The sequence below is a fragment of the Cibotium barometz genome, chromosome 33, assembly GCF_041138505.1.
Source record: "Cibotium barometz isolate CiBa-2024 chromosome 33, ASM4113850v1, whole genome shotgun sequence".
Taxonomy (NCBI): Eukaryota; Viridiplantae; Streptophyta; class Polypodiopsida; order Cyatheales; family Cibotiaceae; genus Cibotium; species Cibotium barometz.
This window is the reverse complement of record NC_141078.1, coordinates 43,256,916-43,280,220: the sequence shown is the minus strand read 5'-3', so window position 1 is coordinate 43,280,220 and position 23,305 is coordinate 43,256,916. Positions and strand designations below refer to the sequence as shown.

The 23,305-nt window shown below is 44.3% G+C and overlaps 1 protein-coding gene across 2 annotated transcripts; it reads right to left on the bottom strand.

The window, feature by feature from the left end:
- Positions 1-271: 271 nt before the first annotated feature.
- Positions 272-17,872, bottom strand: LOC147619601 (CBL-interacting protein kinase 32-like). Of its 2 annotated transcripts, XM_086773269.1 has the most exons (14): positions 17,576-17,872; positions 16,514-16,576; positions 16,299-16,370; positions 16,074-16,181; positions 15,495-15,575; positions 15,246-15,299; positions 14,735-14,860; positions 14,515-14,604; positions 1,870-1,992; positions 1,650-1,769; positions 1,336-1,449; positions 926-982; positions 736-810; positions 272-624 (listed from the first exon to the last, which is right to left on the bottom strand). In XM_086773269.1, exons 1-14 carry the CDS (start codon positions 17,750-17,752, stop codon positions 556-558), a joined length of 1,329 nt encoding a protein of 442 aa, XP_086629395.1. In that variant the 5' UTR covers positions 17,753-17,872; the 3' UTR covers positions 272-555. The 2 variants fall into 2 exon arrangements, with proteins under 2 accessions (XP_086629395.1, XP_086629396.1); XM_086773270.1 differs by lacking the exon at positions 1,870-1,992 and having other exon boundaries at positions 17,576-17,855.
- Positions 17,873-23,305: the final 5,433 nt, after the last annotated feature.

Here is a 23,305-nt window from a genome sequence, read left to right as displayed (position 1 = left end):
TACAGAACCCATAAAATTACAAAGTGGGAAACTAGCCACTTACGCATTCACTCCTTTGTGATCTCCAATCTCAAAATAAGACCTACAAGCACATTCTTTAAGAAGTCATCAAGGGTTGTATAGATCAGCACACCCATACATGCATACTATCTTCTCTTGATATTAATTTTATAAGACAACTCAATGGGTGCCCGCACGCACGGACACTCCATTCTGGTATGAAAATTGGCTTTACAGAACTGAGCATTTAGTAAAGCTTATGCAAGTCACCTTTGCAAATTTCGTTTTCTTTTAAGACTCAAATTTACATAATGAGGTAAACCCTCTTTTTAATGTACGTGTTATTTACAAAACTGGATTGTAATACCAAGGGCATTCAAACTTGTTTAGATGTCAACAAAACATAACCTTCAAGATCGCCCACTACCATAAACCTGGTCATCTACAAGGATGACTTGAGGTCTAAACAACCCATGCACGAATGGCTCCTGATCTTTCACGAAGTGCAAGTCTCGAGCATGACCTCAAAACTCTGTGACAATGAATTCCATTTTGTCATCCTAGCAAATCAACTTCGTTCTTCCACACAATATCCTTTAAACCCTTTGAGAAATTTTGGTAGAACTGCACCGCCATAAAGCAGCCAAGTGTTTAAACAAAGAAGACAAGGCTAATAGCTATTCTAATACACAGATTTTTTCCTTGTCTGTGAATGGTCAAATAAATAAAACTTACATCATGATATTCCAGAGTATCACCACCAGATTTTCTTACTTCCACCACAAACAACGATGGTGCAACCTCAAACACCTGAAAGAAGTAAATACTCTGCATATGATTCAGATTAAAAACAGTTCAAATGACTTTACTGCTACTTTTGGAACAACTTTGCTGCTACTTTTCTAATGGAGAATATATAAGTGACCTCAGCAGCGACAGAAAGGTGACCCTTGCGACCTGTCTCTGCACCTTGGAACTTCATCTGTTAGCAGCAGTCAAAACACATGAAGAGCCGCAATCAATCATCACAGCAGCAATTCAAAAGACCATCTTAGTTAATTAAAAAATTCTGTCATTGAGGCTAGGGAAGCTAGTAGCAGATCTGGGCTCCAAATATTTTGTGGGGGTATCCTGGAGAACTTCACTAAAACATGATTCTCTGATCAGAATCTTTTGGGGAAAAAAAATTTCCAATCAGACATTGACACCAGGGCTTCAACGGGCTCTTCCAGGAGACCCCCTCCAGCACTGACACAAGTAATGGGGTGATCTGCCAGCCTCCCCCATTCCAACAGGGAATGGTGAGTGTCTTGCCGTCTTAACTCAAAAACGCACCTTGTAGTTCTGCCTTTGTACACTGAATCCAAGAGGCTTGGCAGTCTCTTCCATCTTTGAAATTATCTCAGGAGCAGGATGTTTTGAAGTAAAATGTAATTCTCGTTTTAGATCCTGGAAGGAAAAATAACCATTAAACATAAGAACAATCACACGTAAAGTGGACTTGATGCAAATATCATTCTAATCAATATGCTTTATGCATTCATTTATTTACTTTTCCATAAGCTTTATGCATTCATTTATTTACTTTTCCATAAGCTTTAGGCATGACTTGGCATAGAACTTTCAGAGAAAAAGCTAATTAATTATACCTTTTTTTTTCCAAATAGTCCAGAAAGACTTAGGCCATTCGACAAAGCAATCAGCTCAAATGCATTCAAATAAGCAGGCTTTGACAGTTTTGTCTCATCTTTCTCTGAAACAAGATGCTCCTGATATGGCAGGACAAAAAGTTGAATTCAGGAGGAATACTCAAAGCTACCATGAGTCAAACAAGAAACAATACAGGGAACACTGAACCAAGGCCTTAACCTTTGATTCATTGAAAACTGCATCAACATCATCCAAACTAATGTCGCCTTCTTCTTCAAATTTAGGTGGCATATAATCTTTCTTAAACCAGGAATCCTGTAGTATCTGTGGAATGGTGGCCCTCTGGCATCAACCCAAACACAAACTAATCAAGAATAGTTTTCCCAATGTCAAGAGTAGTTTTCTCAGTGTCCTCTCTCTCTCTCTCTCTCTCTCTCTCTCTCTCTCTCTCTCTCTTGCTGGTGGTCCATGGCGTGACATCGCGCAAGCCGCGCTACGTGCTGGTGGTCTCTTGCGCACCCTGCCCTGCTCGCGTGCTGGTGGTCCATGGCATGACGTCGCGCCAGCCCCTCCCTGCTCGCACTACGCGCTGGTGGTCTCTCGTTCGTATCCATCCGCTCGTGCTGCGCACCCTGGCTGTGCTGCGCCTATTCATACCCACCCGCCTGAGCTGCCAGGCTTGCGCTGCGCACCCCTGCTGTGCTGCGCTTGGCGCTGCTGTGCTCGCACTGTGCTGGCCTGCTCGCATTGTGCTTGCGCTGCCAGAAATACTCTCTCTCTCTCTCTCTCTCTCTCTCTCTCTCTACTAGGCTCCCTCTCTCGCTCCTCTCTGCCTGTGGGAAGCACTGCAGAGTAATCTCGAGGAATGGCTCTGAGTCTCCAAGAGAAGCTCGAGGCCCTCGAGACGGCAATGAAGGCACTAATCAAGGAGAACAAGAAGACATCCGATTCCAACCTCAATGAGGTGGAGAACAAGTTACACCGGCACATAATGGCCCTCGAAGCACGGGTCACGGAACTTGAACAAGAGAACACGGCACTCAAGGAGGAGGTGAGTGCACTGAAAGTGGAACTGGCAGCCATCAAGAACACCGAGAAGGAAGAAGGGGAGATCAATGGCAACACTCCCACGGCCATCAAAGAAGAGATCTCCAAGGAGATCACAAAAGACATGGAGGGGAAACTCGAAGCCAAGCAATCAGGATGGGTTGAAGTGGTGAAGAAGAACATCCGTAAAGAAGTGAGGGAGGAGACTCAAAGGGAAGAACACCAAATCATTCACACCACCATTGAAGAGGAGAAGATGAGGCAGGCACGCCGCCTCAACATTTGAATCACACGTATAGCCGAGGCACCCGACTCCACTCCCGAGAAAGATGGACAGCTTCTATGCACGAAGCTCAACTACAGGGAAGAGGACCCTCTCCCCTTCACCAAAGCATGGAGAGCCGGGAAAGACTCAACACACAAGCGAGCCCTCATCCTACAGTTTGAGGAGACGGAGAGGGCCACCTTCATGAGGAAGAGGGTGATTCTACGAGGATTACAGGGAGATCCCATCTATTTAGATGACGACCTTACGAGGATGCAAATAGAACACAAGAAAACATGCATGCCGAGAGTCCTACAGGCCCGAAAAGAGGGCAAGAGAGCATTCTATCACGATGGTCGAGTCATCATCGATGGCAAGGCCACCGATTAGCGCCAGGCGGCCTATGGGACATCGGCTATGGAGGATCCAGATTCACAGATACACATTGCAGTTTGGAACTGCAATGGAGCACTTTGGACACATCTTGGGAGGATGGAGGAGGTCATGGAGGGACGGGACATCATACTACTTACAGAGACACACCAGAGCCCAGAGAGGGGGCTACCCAAAGTAGAGGGGTATCAGTGGGAGTCTACACACAGGGGGATCTGGAGGTATAGCAGTACTCTTCAGGCAAGAGCTACATGAGCGCCTACGAGTGGTAGCACATGACCAGGAGGCTAGATACATGTGGATCAGACTGCAGCTCTCGGCAGACAGGGTGTTATACATTGCTCTATGCTACTTCTCTCCTAGAGGATCGAGATATGCCATGACAGCAGAGGAGGAGAGTAGAGAGGAGGAGGAGGACACAGGGCCATTGGGAGAGTCACCATATGCAGCCCTTTCAAATGAGATCATACACTACTCCAACCTGGGGGAATTCCTCCTTATGGGGGACTTCAATGCACACACACAGAGCCGACAATGCGACATTTATGATTTCGAGCACCCCGAGGTGACGCACACACTAGAGGTGGAGGACACGGGAGCTTGCAGGGTGTCAGAGGACATGGGGCCGGATAACACCAGATATGGTCATCACTTACTTGAGTTGGGAGCCCGACTACATCATGGGGTCCATGGATACCACACAGGCAGTGACATCTTTCACCATCCCCCCTATCGGGGAAGATCACACGTACCTCTTGCTGTCACTTGGCGAGCTCCACACCAGCACCCACACAGCCCACACACGCATCGCATACCACTTTCTACTTCACCCATGACCTGGCAGACATATATGAGCATCATGTATATAAAGGGCTACTCCAAATGGATCCCCTGTCACCTCTAGACACACTCACCACTTAGATGTCATCTCTACTACATACGGCCGCCACCCGCAGCTTCCCCCATCACACACACATTGCACACACAGATAGATCTAGGAGCATGCCCTAGAATCGGTGGTATGATGATGAGTGCAGAGAGCTATACAAACACCTCTGTGCCCAGAGAGCACTGGGGACCATTACACAGAGACGGGCGAGCCGACAGATACGGACCCTCACACGCCGTAAGAGGCGTGCATATGAGGAGGCACAGTACTGGGAAATATACCACCTACTCATGAGCAAAGATATGGCGCAGGATGAGAGAGCCCCGCCCTCATACCCCTATTGAGGATCCACACACATGGCACACATATGCAAAGAGCTTCTACCATATCCCTCAACAACCGCCCATACCACAGCCACAGGAGCCCCGCCCTACCACCACCTCTACTTTCTTTACCGCCTCGATGGTAGAGAGAGCTATCCGCCGGTTACAGCATGGGAGATCGGCTGACCACACAGGTATACATAGTGAGCATCTTACTTATGCAGCTGCACACTGGCACCCTTTGTTGCTCACCTCTTTAATAGGGCACTAGTGGAGGGCCTACCAGCTGAGTGGACTATGCACACCATCGTGCCTCTCCACAAAGCGGGAGACATGCTAGACCCCAGCAACTAGATCATGATTGGTCATACATTGGCCAAACTTTATGGCACAGTGCTCAAGGCAGAGTTGAGCTCATATGCAGAGAAGGAAGGACTGCAAGCACCAGGGCAAGCTGGATTCCGACGAGCTTTCTCCACTATTGACCATATATTCACTCTGAGATGTCTGATTGATTAGGCTAGGGCGCGGGAGAGGAGATTATACTGCTGCTTTGTGGATTTCCGCAAAGCATTTGACACGGTGCCACGGGAGAGACTCTTCTAGTGCCTCCAGTCATTGGGGATCCCATCAGAGATGGTTGGGGCATCTATGCTTTATATGAGCAGGTCCTCGGGCGCATACAATGCCCCGCGGGCTATCTGATGTTATTGCTAGCACCATAGGTGTGAAGCAAGGATGCCCACTCTCTCCTACACTATTTGGGCTATACATTGATGAGGTGGCTGACTTCATTGTTCACGGTGGTGGGGACGGGGTAGACATCTCAGGTACCACAGTCCACATTATGCTATATGTAGATGATATTATTTTGGTCTCTGAGTCGCGGATGGGACTACAGCATCATCTCCATGCACTCCATGACTTCTGCACACAAAGGGAACTTACAATGAACCTTGGGAAAACCAAGGTCATGATTTTCCACACCTCAGGGCCGGTTCGACGCGACAGGCCATCTTCACACTAGCAGGAGGACAGGTAGAGGTGGTAGACTCATATGTGTACTTGGGGATTACATTTGCGACTCCGCCAGGAAGATTTACTATGGCACAAGCAGCCAGGGATAGACTCACACGAGGGTATGCAGCTCTGGCCATGCTAGAGAGACAGTGTCACCAGGCACACTTCCAGGAGCCCCACACGAAGGGGTGGTTGTTTGACACACTAGTCAACCTGCTTTGATGTCATGCACCACACATCCAGCTCTCTCATAGTGAGAGGAACAGAGTCCTTCGGCAAGATTTATGGCAGTGATACACTCAAGAGACTTGGATTACACCCAGTCAGCCTCTACCACCGAAGATGCTATACTACAGAGATCAGTTTATGCGTATCTCAGCGGATGGATTCATTCAGCGACCCGGATATATGGATGTCAGAGTGTCATCATACCAGCTTGAGATTGAGGCAGGTAGGGCAGCACGGATCCCTAGAGCAGAGAGGATATGCAGACTATGCCAGGAGGAGGTTGAGAGTGAGGAGCATTATGTATCCAGATGCAGAGCATATAGTGACATAGAGAGAGATACACCACCATTTTCAATGGACATCCCTCACTCCGCCAGATCATGGAATCCGCAGACCAGCGCAGATTTGGCCAGTTCTTGCTAGAGACAACGCCCCAGAGAGACTGCTACGGACTCATACCACAGGGAGAGGTGGGCGACAGCTCCAGCTCACTGATTTCTTCCAAAGATCTATCCAGTGCCTACCCTGACACAAGAGGGGGTTACACTTCAGCGCGCTTAGGACCTCCGAGCCAGACAGAGACCGAGAGCACCACCAGACTCCCACTGCATGAGAGAGAGATCACAGAGATACGGGCTCAACATGAGCACCATATCCAAGAGCGGCTAGCTCACTTACACTCACACCCGAAGATCATGCTCTGAGGGATTTTTGCCTCGCCATCGCCTATGTATCGGTGTATTTGCTTTTATTAGAATGATGCAAATCTGAAAATTAAAGACTGAACCTGAACCTTCTTGGCTGAGGAGGATCCTCTGCCCTTGACCTTCAATTCTTCACCCTTTGCGTTAGCTTCTCCTTGGCTGTCCTGGCCCTTGAGTTAGCTCGTGCTTCATGTCATCTAGTCCTATACCAACAAGGTCGAGTCTAATGGTATGAATCAACGTTACCTGTCCCTTCCGGCTCAAAGCATCGGCCACTGGATTGGCCTTTCCTGGAAGGTACTCAAATCATACCACCAAATCGCTGGAATATATGGCTCCAGCGGTGTTGTCGATCACTCCACTGTGCACTTGGCATTGTTTGAATCCAGCGTAATGCCTGATGGTCAATGCGAACCTCAAAGTCACGGCCATAAAGGAAGTGTTTCCAATGTTTCAAGGCTTGTATAACTGCGAGGAGTTCTCGATCGTAGACTGAGTAATTCTTTTCTGTGGACAATAACTTACGAGACATGTAAGCTACTGGATGCTAATTGCAGAAAAGTAAGCTTCAAATTGATGCAACCATGAATAAAGAGTTGTGGGGTCAAGTTTACCATTATACTTACTGAAATTCATTTTCTCGAGAAAATGATTTGAGGAAGCCGCTGGTGTCAGTCCTGCGTCCAAAGCAGCAAGGTATCGCTCATGTTCCACGGGTCGCATGGCGTCGTCTTCTCGTTGTCGGATATCCAATGCACTCATCTGGAACTCAAGCATCGAACTCGGATGCCGTCGTGACCCTTCGAGAGGGTCCTTGTGTAGAGGATCTGGTATCTAGGAAATGGAAGGAGAGGGAGGAGGAGACGGAAAACGCGGAGCTGGAGAACGGGTGTGCACTTCCAGAGCTAGTATTTGCGCCTTCTGCTCTTCCAACTTGGTACTTTAGTCTGCGATTGCTCGCATCATCTGTTGGAACATCTCTTTAACACTCATGCCTGATGCCCTAGCTGGGCTGCCTGGTGCATGTTGGTCCCAAGGTTCCCGGTCTCTCTCGTCGTCGAAGCTCGCCATAGCAGGAAAATGCACCTCCTTTCCGGAGTGCAATCTGACCATCCACTATGTGTGTGGGAGACTTCCGGAGTCTGAAAACCAACCACACGAGCGAGAAAAAATTTCTGGTTTCTTGCTAAATCTTTAAACTTGAAGTAGGCTCTGATACCACTCTAACATGCAGAAGCTTCGGGGGAGATCGGTAACTTCAATGCTCAGAAATCAGCACACTTGTCGCGACAAAAATAACAGAATGTAGATGTGCAGAAAAATAGAGAGAGAGAGAGAGGGAGAAGAGGACACAGTATTGGGTCCCAAATACCCTCTGTAGGACCCCCACCACGAATGGTGTATTTGCTTTTATTAGAATGATGCAAATCTAAAAATAAAAGACTGAACCTGAACCTTCTTGGCTAAGGAGCATCCTTTGCCCTTGACCTTCAATTCTTCACCCTTTGCGTTCTTGGGTATTTTTACCCCTTCAGTATCCTGGTCGGCTGGCTGATTTTCTCTCCACAACTTGTTTTATCTAGCATTAAATGCTGATATTTATGCATGTTCACACTGCTTTTAATGTCTGGCCAGGTTGCCCATTAAATGGACTGCTGGGCAGTCCTGCCCAGCCTGTTTGGGCTGCCCAGCCAGGTTGGCTGGCTGCCCAAGGCTAGCCCACAGTCTGGCCAAGCCTTGAGGCTGGCCGACTGGGCTGCCCAGGCCTGCAATGCTGGCCGACAGCCCCTTCCAGCCCATCACATGGCTGGTGGGCACAGCCGGGGCCCTCCTGGCCCCTTGGGGGTGGTTCCTCTGGAATGATGTCAGTGGTTCTGTGTATCTGGTATGATACTGGATGCCAGACCTCTATGTAGACATGTAGGTTTGCATGTAGAATAGGGGCCAGCCCATAGGGCTACCCCAGAGCCAAGCCTAAGGCTCATGTAGTGGGCATGGGGAGGTTTAGAACCACCCCAAGGGGCCAGGAGGGCCCCAAGTTGTGCCCACTTGCCCTAGCTTGGGTTGGAAGGGCTGTAGGCCAGCCCTAGGGCCCCTGGACAGGCAGCTGACAGGGCATCCAGCCCTTAGAGGGCTGTCAGCCAGGTGTGGGGCAGCCCACACAGGCTGCCCAGCAGCCAAAGGCAGAGGCGCATGGTGGCCAGCCCTCCATTAGTGTGATGCGCAGGTTTTCCAGCATTAAATGCTGATTAATCAGGTCGTGAGGCTTTTTAAATCAGCCGCTTGGTTTTATCACAGCCGACCAGCACCCTGGAGGGGTATAAATACCCATAGCATATTTTCAGTCCAATCATCTCAGATTTCACCAAGTGCTGAAGCCAATCAAAGGGCCAAGACAGCCAAGGATAAGATAACGCAAAGGGGTGAAGGATTGAAGGTCAAGGGCAGAGGATTCTCCTCAGCCAAGAAGGTTCAGGTTCAGTCTTTTATTTCAGTTTTGCATCATTCTAATAAAAGCAAATACACCATTTGTGGTGGGGGCCCTACAGAGGGTATTCGGGACCTAATACTGTGTCCTCTTCTCCCTCCCTCCCTCCCTCCCTCTCTCTCTCTCTCTCTCTCTCTCTCTCTCTCTCTCTCTCTCTCTCTCTCTCTCTCTCTCTCTATTTTTCTGCATATCTACATTCAGTTTTGTGCGTTAATTTCGTCGCGACAAGTGTGCTGATTTCTGAGCATCGAAGTTACCGATCCCCCCTGAAGCTTCCGCATGTCACATCCACTCCAGTTGTCCGAGGTCAGGTGTGCATTGTCTTGCACATGCGTCCAAGGTCAAGTGTGCATTGTCCTGCACATGAAACAATGCCAGTCCGCGCTGTGAGTCTCCCTTTGGAATGATGTCAGGTGTGTGTTTGGTCAGCGACCAGATGCTAGACATCTGTGTAGGCATGTTGGGTTTTGCATGTAGAGATGGGGCCAGCCCATAGGGCTACCCCAAGACCATTGATGTGGCATGGTGGAGACTCACAGCGCAGACTGGCATTGTTTCATGTGCAGGACAATGCACACCAAACCTCGGACGACTGGAATGGGACCTTGGCTGACTCGTCCCGGATTGAGCTCACATGGGACCAGTTTTCCACCCCAGGTCCTTCACCTTCTGTACAGATATGTCTACGTGGCATCCAAGTGCGGGATGCACGTGACAGTGGAACCCTAGCTGACTCGTCTCTCGGACTGGACTCACATGGGACCAGTTTTCCACCCCAGGTCCTGCACCTTCTGTACAAATATGTCTACATGGCATCCAAGTGCGGGATGCACGTGACACACGTCCCAAACCAAAAGAGGACCACTCTCGCACCGAAGTCAAAGAGGATGATCTTCACATGCTACAGTCCGAGATCCTAAGGGTACCGCTTCTGGGATCCAAAGGTTGATGACATCATCATTTCCCAAGATGCTCGGTTTGATGAGATCTTGTTTGGCATCGACTCCTCTCCACCTGATGCATCTACAAATTTTTTGGATGATCCATTACCAGCGGATGTTAGTGATCTTATACCACTTCCATAACCTCCTCCTCCTCCTCCTGCTACAACTCCAGTGCCCGCTGCTACTTTACAGCAGTTCCTGTTGCACCGCTTCTGTAGCTCCCATTTCTCTACGAGTCCTGCTTTGACTCCGGGATTAGTCCCACCAGTGCTTACTTCATCACCTCTCCCAACAACATCGGATGAGTCCTCTACTGCAGCTGGATCTTCATCTTCTTCACGCTTTGAGAGGAAGGCTGGCCTACCTCAATGGAATTCTGGTCTCACTGATTCACAGCTCCATAACCAGATCTCTACCACCACCCCTGGACCTCACCATTCATCTCGGGCTTTCATTCTACAAAAGGCATTCAAGTTTGCCAAGATGTTGTTGATGCTGAAGGAAATGTTATGTCCTTTCCTCAAACTCAACGTTGGCAATTGGATATACACTACAGACCTTTATGGCGCATGTTACAAGAACAATTGCAGCCTTTTACTCTTCTTACGCGGTTCCGGATGGTGAAAGGACAGAGGATTGGATTTTCCTAGGGCAGATCTTGGACCTTATCCTAGTTTCTCTTTCTATCAAGTTTCGGCTGCTTTGATCTACAGGTTGATTATTCCTGCGCCTTGATTTGTCAATTGAGTTACTAAAGATTTGGCTCCTCACTAAGATAGCCGGTTGGTGGAAACAAAATCTCAAAAAAATCTAGCATAGTAAATTGCCACTCAAATCTAGATTACTTTCATGGTGATGCTTGTTGGGAGCACTCCCTAGATGGAGAAATTCTTGAAAAAAGAGACATAGCTGTTGCGAAATGCTCTTCTTGTCATTGCATAAAGGAAACACTGATGCATCTCCTTTGGCCTTGTCCACAGACCAAAAGTTTCCTTCAGTAAATTTCACATTCTCTTAAACTCAAATTCCTAGGATATTCCTTCTGTAGATTTTTATGGCTGATTGGCAGGTGGCCTTCTAGACTGGATCATCCACAGCCCTTTCTAATCTAGACTAGATATTGGGCTTTGTGGACAATATGGCATGCAAGAAATCAATTGGTTTTTCATTCTATAAGAATTGCACGCTATCACTACTTTCGTCAATCCTTGCGTCAGTCTTTGTTTGACAGCATCCATCTAGATCAAATCGATGATGGCTAGTTGGCTTTGTTTTTTCAGTGTTTTTAACTTGTGTGACTGTTCTTCAAGAAGTTTGCCTCACTTTTGAGGGCTTCTTTCTTTGTACAGTGAAGCAATAGAACATACCTTTTTACCCAAAACAAATGGTGTATGTGTGTTTATTTATACATATACACATATATGTGTACGTACATACATATCTAAGAGACATAAGTATGCAAAAGTTTTTGCAAGAAGGGCACAGGTGACATGTTGAAAATCACCCATGTATACATAAGAATTATGGAGTAACTTCACCTCTTTATGTGATAAAAACCGACTTTCTACAAAAGGACACTTTCATGCTCAACAAGGCTGTCTGAATAGAATACACACACTCAGGCACAATGTTCACATGCCCAAAAGTTCATATAAATTAGCGACAGAGTCAAGACTAGAAAAAGGGTTCATGCCTAGAGAGGCAATGCTTTCACGCGTATTTCCAGCAAGTTCACAAAATCTCTAATACTTGACTCATTGGCCCAACCAGCAAGCATGTAATAAGCAACTTTTTAAGAAGTTGGCCTCACTTCATGAGATTGGAGCTCAATAAAGAGGTATAGAAGTTCATGCTCTCAAATCTTATTCTCAATCCTACACTCATTTCAGGTGATCACTTACATATAGAAGGTTCACATTTTTGGGAAAGGTGGAAAAGGGCATCCATCTGCACCCATGGTTGGCTTGTCTTCAAAGCACTATGCAACCATAGGATTATCACAGATTTATCTTGCAAATATACATTCATAAGACATGGATACATCAAGGATGAGCCTTTACCACAATCAGTTCCAAATTATCACAGCAGAGCAAGGTTGCATCCATACATGCGTACCTTATGATAAGGTACATTTTAGTGTACAATACGGTACTGTACCGATCCGTACATGGCAGCCCCCCCCCCCCCCCCCCCACCACCACGGCGACTGATCTTTGGCCCAAGATCCTTCTGTAGTTACCGATTTTTCACCGCTCGTAGGCGTCCGCCTATAGCCGCTTATTTATCCACCCATAGGCGATGGTATTGAGGAAGCACCAAGGAGGGTTTTGAACCCAAGACCTCTTGATCCTAGGCAAACAACTTGAGCTATCACCTCATTGGCAAGTACGTGGCAGTTTTTAAAAACATTTTGGGCCCAAAAAAACCCTAGGCCAGCCGTCGTCGCCGATTTTAGCCGACTTATACAAAGTGCCAACATAGCCATTCCTCTCATTGATACAAACATTGCAGCAAGAGATGATAATGATGCGGTGCCAGGTGCTACGGTCACCGCCGTTACAAAGCGAGAGTTGAAAGTATGATAGCGAAGGAAACATGTTGATAGATGGAGATCTTGAATCTTCATCTTCTTCATCATTTGATGGTGATGAAGTGGATTGATCATTGGGCAGATAGTGACACTAGTGACTAGAACTATTATTTTTTGGCTTCTCTAGGTAGTAAACTATCTTTTAACTTTTAAATTTTGATTGATTGCTTATAGTATATAACCTTTGGCATTTGAGTCATGGGTACTAAACGTTTGAGTGATTCCATTTCATGAAACCTATTTATAGTTTTGTTTACTGATAGCTCTCATTTTAGTAATTGTGTTGTTGTTTAGAAATGAATTGTTTTTCAAATTTAAAGTTTGCAGTTTTTTATTCATTTTTCTGTATATATATACACTATATAGTATATTTTTTATGTTTTTACATACCTTACGTATTTAACGTACCTCAAAATCTTAACCCATACCTGAATGTGTACCTTACGTACCTGATTCGTACCTTACCTTTCCACCTTGCAGCAGAGGGGTTTATCTAGATACCAAGATACTTAGGAACTCACACGTTGCATCCACTTTGGATCTCCATGTTGAGAAGTCAAGCTCAACACAAGTTGACACTTATAATATGCCTGGGTGACCGTTTCTACCACTTACATTACGAGCGTGTTTGGTAGGATACTGACATGATAGATCTTCGCCAGTGATTCTACAACTGGACTACACCAACTACTAGTCCACCACTGAGTTATGGCATACTGATCTTGCCAGCTCACTCACTTAGCGTATTCACATTATGAAGCGCATGTACATAGTACTTTAGTACTTATGTTGTATTTCCCTTATCTTTTGGTAGAACCTTTTTGTTGAGAAGAAGAACAAATTTTCAGCCTCTCATCTTGTGTGTTCTCTTCTAGGGTTTGTATGAGTGTGTGTGCTTGCAAGAGCTCAAGCTCTCTTCCTCCCTGCATCTTTTCACTCCATGGGTAAAATTAGGGTATTGTCATTATAGATTTTATATAGAAGTTGGGAGACAAGAGGCAGTCACACAAGAAAACAAAAAGCTGTGAGTATGATTCGAAGTGGAAGAGAAAAAAAGAGAATTCCCGTTTGCGTGTACCTTCACGTAACCCAACCTCTTCTCTTGTTAGTGTCTTCCGACTGATACCCAAATGGTGACAGGCATACATAAGGTTGAGACTGAGGAGCACGCTATCCTTCAATGCCATGCATACTATGAAAAATAAATTGCTACCATTGCCTTTCTGCAAGAGGGCTTTGGGCTTCTCAGTGGTCATAGAATATGAGGATCAAAGATGTGTGGCATTATTCTTGCGTGAGATACCAAGGCATAGAGATAGACTCACGAGGGACCAAAGAAAAAGACGTGGAAACCAAAGCTAAACAATACTTACATCATTCTTCCATAACGTTGGCCAGTGCTGCCAGGTTAGAGAGCCATGTGCCAAGGAGGAAACACAAGGACACCCAAGAAGAGCACAACTTGAGGGACGCCCCACAGTGTCTTCGTCAACTTCAAGACAATTAGCTGACCTCTTAGTGCCCCCAAAGTGCACAAGCCAAGGATATTTGGAACTATGGTCACTCAGAGGAGATCACAAGAGACCAAAGAGAAATCAGAGAAGCTTTCCTTTGGCAAACGAAGGGGTCAACACACAGCCCTTAAAAAGACAAGATTCTCGGGCGTGTTTGTAGCCCCATTGCCTTCGCAAAAAGTGCGAGCTCACCACCCCTCCAAGAGGGGCATATACAGAAAATTCAATGAGGTGTGACATTCACATGCTCACTACACCTCAAGTTAACATTTCATTTTATCTTTGCTATGATAGCTCTAGGGGACAACACTATAGGCATCCTCCATTTTTTACAGTTTGTATACATTGAACGACTTTGGCCTGGCCTCCTCTGCAAACATTAATAAAGCTCTCTCTCTCTCTCTCTCTCTCTCTCTCTCTCTCTCTCTCATAAATGAATAAATAAAGAAAGATAGTTACAAGTGTGGGGTTTGGATTCAATATTTGTGTTATCAACTTGCATGCACCAGAGGAAAACCATGGAGGAAACTTGAAATCTGCCTTGTGAATCTGTGTTCAAAGGTCAAGCCAAGTGCAGACAAATAAAGCTCAAGTCATACGGTTAATATCTGTAAGATGTAAAGTTGCATTGGCATGCCATAGCATGTTGCTTTCTAAAATAACAAGACCCTTCACTCACCTTCCTGTACAGGTTCATAAGGTTAGAATCATCAAAAGGCAAGTATCCTGCCATTAAGATAAATAAGATGACTCCACAAGACCATATATCTGCTTTGGCACCATCATAACCTTTGTGAATGATGACCTGTGAAACAAGCCAGAAGCATCAGCCTCACATGAGGCAATGCTTTACTATAGACACGTAAGATGGGGCTGAAAAAAATGTAGTATTCACCAGAATAAGTGAAAGCCAACTGCAGAAACATACATCCAGTGAAATTGGACACAGATAAAGTCACTCAGTCTGTAGCAAAGAGAGACCCTGGCATGCTAAAGGATAGCTTCACACAAGAAGCACACACTGTCTTAACTATCCAAACATCTCAATTCACATAACATGCACTATGAAGGCCGCCACTGACATAATTACAAATTAACCTTCCCACACAACTTGGAGTCAAACACTAGAGAGGCTTGCACATATATTAGCACAGCAGAAAAACAAAAGCAAAGTACAAAGGTTAGTTTACCTCAGGAGCCACATAGTTCGGTGTACCACATGTGGTATGAAGAAGCCCATCTTCCTACATAATTAAAAGAAAATCAGCAGACAGTAAGCACAAAATTGGCAGGACTCAAAAATAATGTATATTCTAATTGCCATCTTTTTGTCTCCAAACAAAAAATTCAGGACTTTTTATGTGTGTATTTGTGTTTGTGAAAATTTCAAAAACTAAAGGGCTAAAGGACATGCATGCAAACAGGAGAGACACACTTACTCTCAACTGTTGAGGGAGTGCACTTAGCCCAAAATCAGAGATCTTCAAGTTGCCATTGCTGTCCAGAAGCAAATTCTCTGGCTGACCAACAAACCATACATTTCCAAGAATGAGAAAAGGGTGGACCCAAAAGCACTATCTATACAACAAAAGCTAATGACAGCAAGGACCCACAATCAGCTCTAACATTTCCTTTGAAATATGGACACTTGAATCTTCCTTTCAATCTTGCTGTGCAAGGAAAAATGGTATCGACGCATGCCACAAGCCATTCACAATACCATTATATCATCATAGAAGAGTCTTCTTCACAATAACTTTGTGGTTCTCACCCATGCAAAATGCAAGTTTGCACTTGGCATGACTTTTTTGCTAGAAGAATCACACAGCAATGTCAATGCACAATCACATCACTGAAGAGCCCATGGGAATAACCCATATGCAACAAGTTACTAAGAAGGATACTACTTGCAGTGTCTGATGCTCTTGACAAGGAATATCACTTGAAGAACTTATTTGCATTTCTTTTCTACACAAAATAGCCACAAATCATCAGTACCAAATTCAAAAAGGTCTGACCTTCAAATCCCGGTGAAATATACCCCTGCTGTGACAGTAGTCCACTGCATTTATGAGTTGCTGGAAATATTTTCTTGCTTTGTCCTCCTTCAACCTCCCTTTATGTGCCTATTTGGTTGCAAAATATATTTCAAGTCCGATAACAAAATGAGTCCTGCAGAAAAGCACAAGAAAAAAACATTCTTTGCTTGTACTCCATCTCCCACACAAGATGAGAAAACTCACAATCTTGTTGAACAATTCTCCGCCTGCTACATATTCAAGTACAAAGTAAATTTTCGACTTGCTTGCCATAACCTGTGCACATCACTTCAGAATTAATTGCCAGCATGAGCATCTGAAATGGTTTCCTGAATTCTCAAAGCTTCCAGTACAGACTAATAAGCCAGTAGCATTTTCAAAGCTGCACAAAAACTCCAGAAAAGCACGATAGTACCCACCTCATACAACTGGATGACATTGGGATGCTTCACAAGCTTCATTGTTGAGATCTCTCTTTTGATCTGTGATATCAGAAAGAATGAAATGAGCAGTCTTGCAGAGTGATGAGATTGTGGACATAGAATTGCCTATAGAGAAATAGGAAAGTCAAGGATAGGTCCCCGGGGCGGTTTATCGGCCCACAAAGGGCGGTAAGTCAAGAAAAGGTGGGTACAAAGTTCAATATCAAAACTGACAATGATCAGCAAAAGCGGCTTTCTGTAGTATTTCCAGTGCAAACATCAAACATCAAAAGCAGCTTTGTATGATAACCCCTTTGCATACATACATAGGGTTGAAATCAAGCATGAAAAGCAGTTCAGGGTGATTTACTTGCGAACATATTTACTTGCAAACATAGGGTTGACATGGGACATCCAAAGCTACCTCACATTGTGCACACATGAATTATATACACCAACAAAGGCAGCCTTGCATCAATAAAGTTAAAACAAATTGACAAAAGATCCCTTGCATGAGTGATGTTTGCAGACATGCATCAGGCAGCCTTAAACCCATGCTAATATGGGTTCTAGTTGGAGAATAGTAAAGAGACCAGTTCATGATAATACAAGGTGAACTAAGCTTGCAGGGCAATCCAAATTACACCCAGATTTAGAAAATATTTAGATTCCAAAACATGGGTTGTATACAATTGAAAATCAATAAGAGATCAAAGAGTGCATGCTAAACAAGCAGCCTTGCAGAATGATTCATTTTTGCAAGCATGGGCTAGAGCTAAAAATAATCAGAGATTATTGTGATCCAAACATGCAAACAAGGGTTGAGCCTGAAAGTAATCACAGGAATTAGACGATGATGCAAGCATGGGTTGAAAGCAATAAGTAATCAGAAATTAGTGCGTAATCTGAATTTGCAAACATGGGTTAAGATTGGAACAGATAATTAGGGTAATGCAAACATGGGTTAGGATTGAGAAACGATCAGAGATGGTTAGGAAATTTTGGCCAGAAAATGCACACACACACACACACAATCAAATATAGAAAAAGGGGCCTAACCTGCTCGACCAGCTTGTGTTTAAAAATGTTCTCCTTGTCAAGGATCTTGATGGCCACACTCTGGCCAGTGTCAATGTTTCTAGCATACTTGACCTTCGCAAAGGTTCCCTCTCCAAGGACTCTACCAAGCTCATACTTGCCAGCCCTTGTGCGCAAATTCTCATGCTGCCTAAGCATTGCAACTTTCACAGCAAAGACTGCAACGCGCCCACTCCTGCAAAATGTTATAACACCCCCAATAATTATAATAATAAGAATGATTAAGGTCTTATAAGAAGAGATAGGCACAGTGTAAAAATATCATTTGCTTAAAAATATTTTTCATAACCATTTTATATCATCGTTATCATTATTGGAAGAGAAAGTCCAATCCCAATCCCAATCCCAATCCCCCATATAGTGCCACATACCTTGTGTGTGTGTGTGTGTGTGTGAGAGAGAGAGAGAGAGGGGAGAATAACATAAAAGCTTCAATAAATAATTACATTATGTCATAAAGCCTTCAATAAGTGTGTGTGTGTGTGTGTGTGTGTGTGTGTGTGTGTGTGAGAGAGAGAGAGAGAGAGAGAGAGGAATAACATAAAAGCTTCAATAAATAATTACATTAAGTCATAAAGTATTCAATAAATAATTGCATTTAAGTCACAAAGTCTTCAATGCTCTCTACTTGTTTCAAAAGAAAAACCATCATTTTAAATCATGCAAAAGATAATGTTTGATTTTAAAACTCCCCTTTTGATTTCTTGTTTACCCTTTTCTTAAAGGGAATTCTGCACGGAATTTAAGGAACCAACATGGGTTTGTTTTTGTTTTTCGAGCCGGGGTTAGAGACGAGCACGCTCGTCTCTGAGACTCAAGCAAAGAAACGCTTTTGTCATAGCACGCTCATCTGTGAGACTCGAGCAGAGAAGCGCATTTGTCATAAGCACGCTCGTCTTTGAGACTTGAGCAGAGAAACGCTACCTAGACAATCTCAATAGTGGGGATTCTCGAGGAGCCCACTTGCCACGTTTTATTATTAACTTTGCTTTGCAAGGACTTTCTGGTACTCATAAGCTTGGCCTAAAGTGGACTCTTCATTTTCCATTCCTTTTTTGCTGATTTATTGTACATTTGCTTATAGAATCACTTTTTTAGACGTTTGGTGGAGAGTTTCTATCAATATTTTTAAAAAAAATTAGGACAATTCTTTTTTGGGCTATTTTTGTAACCAGCACCTCAACAAAATGTACTTGGGTTTCATCTTTTTTCACATCCAAATGTCAAACGTAGTTTTCTTTTGAAGTTTAAATTGGGCTTAAAAGCCCATATTTTAGCACAATAATATCTTCCTTCGAATGGGGGGTCATAATATCTTCTTTTCTGGAAGGGTCTTAGAAACTCCTGACTTCTAAAAGGGCACTCTTCAACATTTTATAGTATAATATTCTTTTAAGTCGCATCTTGTAAGGGCCAATTATATAGTGCCCCACTATGAAATGTGAAGGTGCCTCTCACCATGTCCACTTCCTAACTCTATGGAGGGTCAAATCATGATGCATCCAATTCTGAAGTAATAAATACTATGTGTAATTTTAAAAATTATCTCTAGTCCATATTAGATTTTTTCGCATAACATTGCAATTCCATATTGCCACACAAAAGTCCTAAAGACCATTAGTTTAGATGTTGATGTGGGCCGAGAGAGAATGGTACTACAATAGTGTTAAGTTGCTTTGAAAAACGGTACCTAATAGGTTTGGAGAGATTCTAAAGTTAACATTGATGCTCATATAAGCAACAAACAAAATTGTTTTGAAGGTTTGATTTTTAGTGCTTTTGTTTGCACACTATAACGTAAAATGTCTTGTGATGTGAGGCATTGTGTTACATGAATCAATTCTCGGTGGGTGGATGGATGCGCGCATACACTGTTAAAATAAATCGCCCTTTATTATATTTTCCATTGCTCAAAATTTTTTTAAATGATATTTTGCTTTTCTTGAAATTGACATCTAAGGTGTAGAAATATTGTTTATAAAAAAAACTTTATGGCATAATGTAGAGAGAGAGAGAGAGAGAGAGAGAGAGAGAGGTCATAAGAGGTGAGATTAAGTAGCTACATGACCATAGTAACTTGACTCTTGGGTTAAGAGAGAGACGATTAAACTTTTGACTTTGTGGGATGATTCTAATTTTTGGTATGAAGATAACAACTTAGTTCCATGCACACAGAGCATAAGGAAAGTGACAATAATAACTTGACTCTTGGGTTAAGAGATATGATTAAATATTTGACTTTGTGGGATCAGTGTAATCTTTGGTATGGAGATCACAATGCAGGTCATGCACTCGAAGTGTAAGGAAAAACACCTTGTTGCATCTCACGTCAGATGGCATCTTGGTTGAGTGGTAGGAGTCACTGAATTTGAAAGGCGACCCAAAAACCTCCACTGCTATTTGAAGTGATGATGTCATATATGAGTGGAAAAAGTGGTCAAATTTGAAAGGGAAATCGCCTTGTTACATCTCATGTCAGATGGCATCTTGTTTGAGTGATAGGAGTTGTTGAATTTGAAAGGCGTACTAGAAACCTCCATTGCTATCTGAAGTGATGATGTCATATTTGAGTGGAAGAAGTGGTCAGAATTTGAAAGGAGAGCCCAAAATTCCCCCTTTAAAAAAAAAAACTTGACTTAATTTAATTTGAAAGGGCTACATTGCCCCCCTAATAAGCATCCAAAACCTTTTTTTTAATGGTTATTAATTAAATAAACTTTTTTGGATACTTAAAATAATTAAAGAACATATATTGCCTTTGCTTCGAAAAGGTAAAGTTTTTTCCCACCCTTATTCCAAGCGCCGCCCATCGTTTGTGGCTGAAACCGCCCAGACGCCGCCCCCATCGGAGGAGACGCTTGGTCGCTGAAAACCGGCCAGGCGCCGCGCATTGGATGAGATGGAACGTTTGTGGCTGAAACCGGCCAACCGCCGCGCCAATTGAAACCTTATATGCTACAGCCCTAAACGCACCGCCCATCGGTTGTGGCTGAAATCGGCCGAGCGCCGCCCATTGGATGAAAGCTCTCGCCGAAACCGGCCAGCGCCGCCCAAATTTGAACTTAAGAGCGGCCGTGGATCCGTAGTCCCTTTTTTTTCCCCCCCCCAAACCTTAAGGGCGTCAACTATTGCTTCCAAAAAGCTTTACCATTGGGCTACTCTCCCTTACCACACTCAGGTACTCATCACCCATGGAAGTCGGCAAAAAGCTTTTACTCCACCAGGGGGCTGCGGGGTGTGAGGGCACGGGGATGACGGCCCTAGTATTCTGTGCATCATCACCTATCCTCTAGATGTTAGCATAAACGTTGTCGTATTAGAGGGATTACTAGATGAAGCCATAACCATAGAGTTCACAAGGAGGACTCTGTTGCAATATGAAGATATAAGGGGAGAGTGGTATGGGATGTGTCTAGAAGAAGAGTGTCTAGAACATGGCAATATCTACTGTTTTTATAACTTCAAAAGGAATAAAAATTTACTTTTTCGAGCACTAGAATTCTTATTTTAAGCATAACAAAAAATACTTTAATCACAATTGTTATTGTTTTAATGTCTCCATCATACTCTCTCTCTCTCTCTCTCTCTCTCTCTCTCTTGTGTTGTTGAGATCTCACTCCAATTGCATCATCTCTCTCAAAAATCTAAGCCATGAAAGAAACCAAAAACATGACCATTGTCATAATATGAGTGAACGAAAATAATGTCCAAAACCAATATATTTCAAACATTACAAGTTACTGAAATACATCAATACGGACATCGGACTCCCCGGTGGAAGATGTGAGGTGGTATGGGGTAGGGACCTCTACCAAATGGTGCAAGTGTGGGTGAAAAAAGTGGCCTTACAAAATCAGGTCGTGGTGCCCATGAGGGAATTACAAATAAAGCTACGGGGGATGTATGTGGCAAGACATGCCGATATTGGGACTCCACTGGAACACCAGGTGGCCATGACGAAGCACTAGACTTTGCTGGGCTCATGGGTACCGGGAGGACTGGATGATATGGTGTCCCCACGTCCACTTGTTGTTCTCGTCGAATAATCTCATTGGCCTCACCCCTGAAAAATTGGTTACCCAAATCATTGTACACAGCGGCAAGTGATCGTAGACATGAACTAAGGCACACCTCATCGCTCTCCACCCTGATGCAATGTCATTGCAGTGTCCTGCATGCTCTAGCCATGGACCCAGTACTAGCAAAGCAATCTAGGACGGCGTCCTAAATTGCAGTACTAGCAAAGCAATCTAGGACAGCGTCCCTGCAATTAGTGAACGTCCCGAGTAACCACCTGCCATAGTAGAAGCCCACAATTACCATATGTACAAATGGACAACAATGTCTAAGACATTGATTATATAACGATTTCACTACTTGAATCATGCACATGATTACCTTGCGAAAGGCTCGCTACGCTCAACAGTATATCGGATGGGATCCCTGTCTGTATCCAATTGGTATGGGGAGGTTTCCTCCTCTGCTTTCGACTCCAAGAAGATATCATCGCTAACCTCAAAACCTCCGCAATCTGCAGTTACCTCGCCTCCCCGCCTATATGATCCAAGGTGGAAAATTACCAATGTAGAGTATATAAGTGGTTAGAGCAAGCTAATTGTACAACCTCTTAAATGACTATCGTTTTCATGTAGCATGCAGGATCTTCTCACCATTGCGACATGTGAAATGAAAGAGGAGGATATGGATGCCCAATGTTTGTTCTAGGAATGCATTAATGAAGTGATGGACAACCATGGTTGTGAGAGGGCAGATTTCTATCGTTTCATGGTAGACGAGGCTCAGGCAAACTAGAATGCAATTCAACCTGTGTTCAATGGTGGAAAAAACAACGTCTTGACAGATAGGGAGAGGTCTTGCCTATTTCATTGGGAGCAAAGCATGGTTGCCCACACAACAAAGTATGTGTGTGTTACGTCTCAAGGAGAGCACAAAGCAATGTGTGAGAAGTGGCTCATGACTCCTACGAGTGAAGCTACATTAGTGGAGGCTCGATTGATACGTCAATGGTGGCATAGTGGTCATGTGATGGAAGTGCGCATAGCACATTGGGGTTTAGTCATGACAACGATAGAGAGAAGTAATGATGGTCCAAATACCCCAAGAACAAACCTAGCAGAAAGCAAGCATGGAAGTTGGCTGGCAGGGGAAGGATATAGACGCAAGATTTCTCTTCGATGCACGTACTACCGATATGGCGAATGCAATTTTGCAAAGCACAAAGGCAGTCTCTTACAGTCAAAGCAAACACATAGGGAGAGGCCCAAGCTTGGAGAAACTAAAAGAACGGTGCTCTACAAGCCCTGCCCAAGTGGTCCGAACAGTTAATCAGGCAACTGAAGGAACACCCATGTACAGGGCGCCTACCCCTCTCACTGGTGACAAAGAGAGTGCATGTCACAAGAGACCATCAGGGGTGGTAATTAATATTGATGATGAGGCCATGCATCGACCAGAGTACAACACACATGTAAGAGATCACAAGTATTCTGGGAGGCCACGGAAGATCAATTTCAAAGAACATGATACAAGCAAAGCTCCAGAAAGAACTGTAGAAGTCACAGAGGGCAATGGCATTGAGCGCAAGGTGAATGAAGCAATGTGGGCAATTTAAAGTACATGCATTGGCAGTAAGGTCACATGCAGGAGAATGCCTCGTGGGGGTAAGAGGTG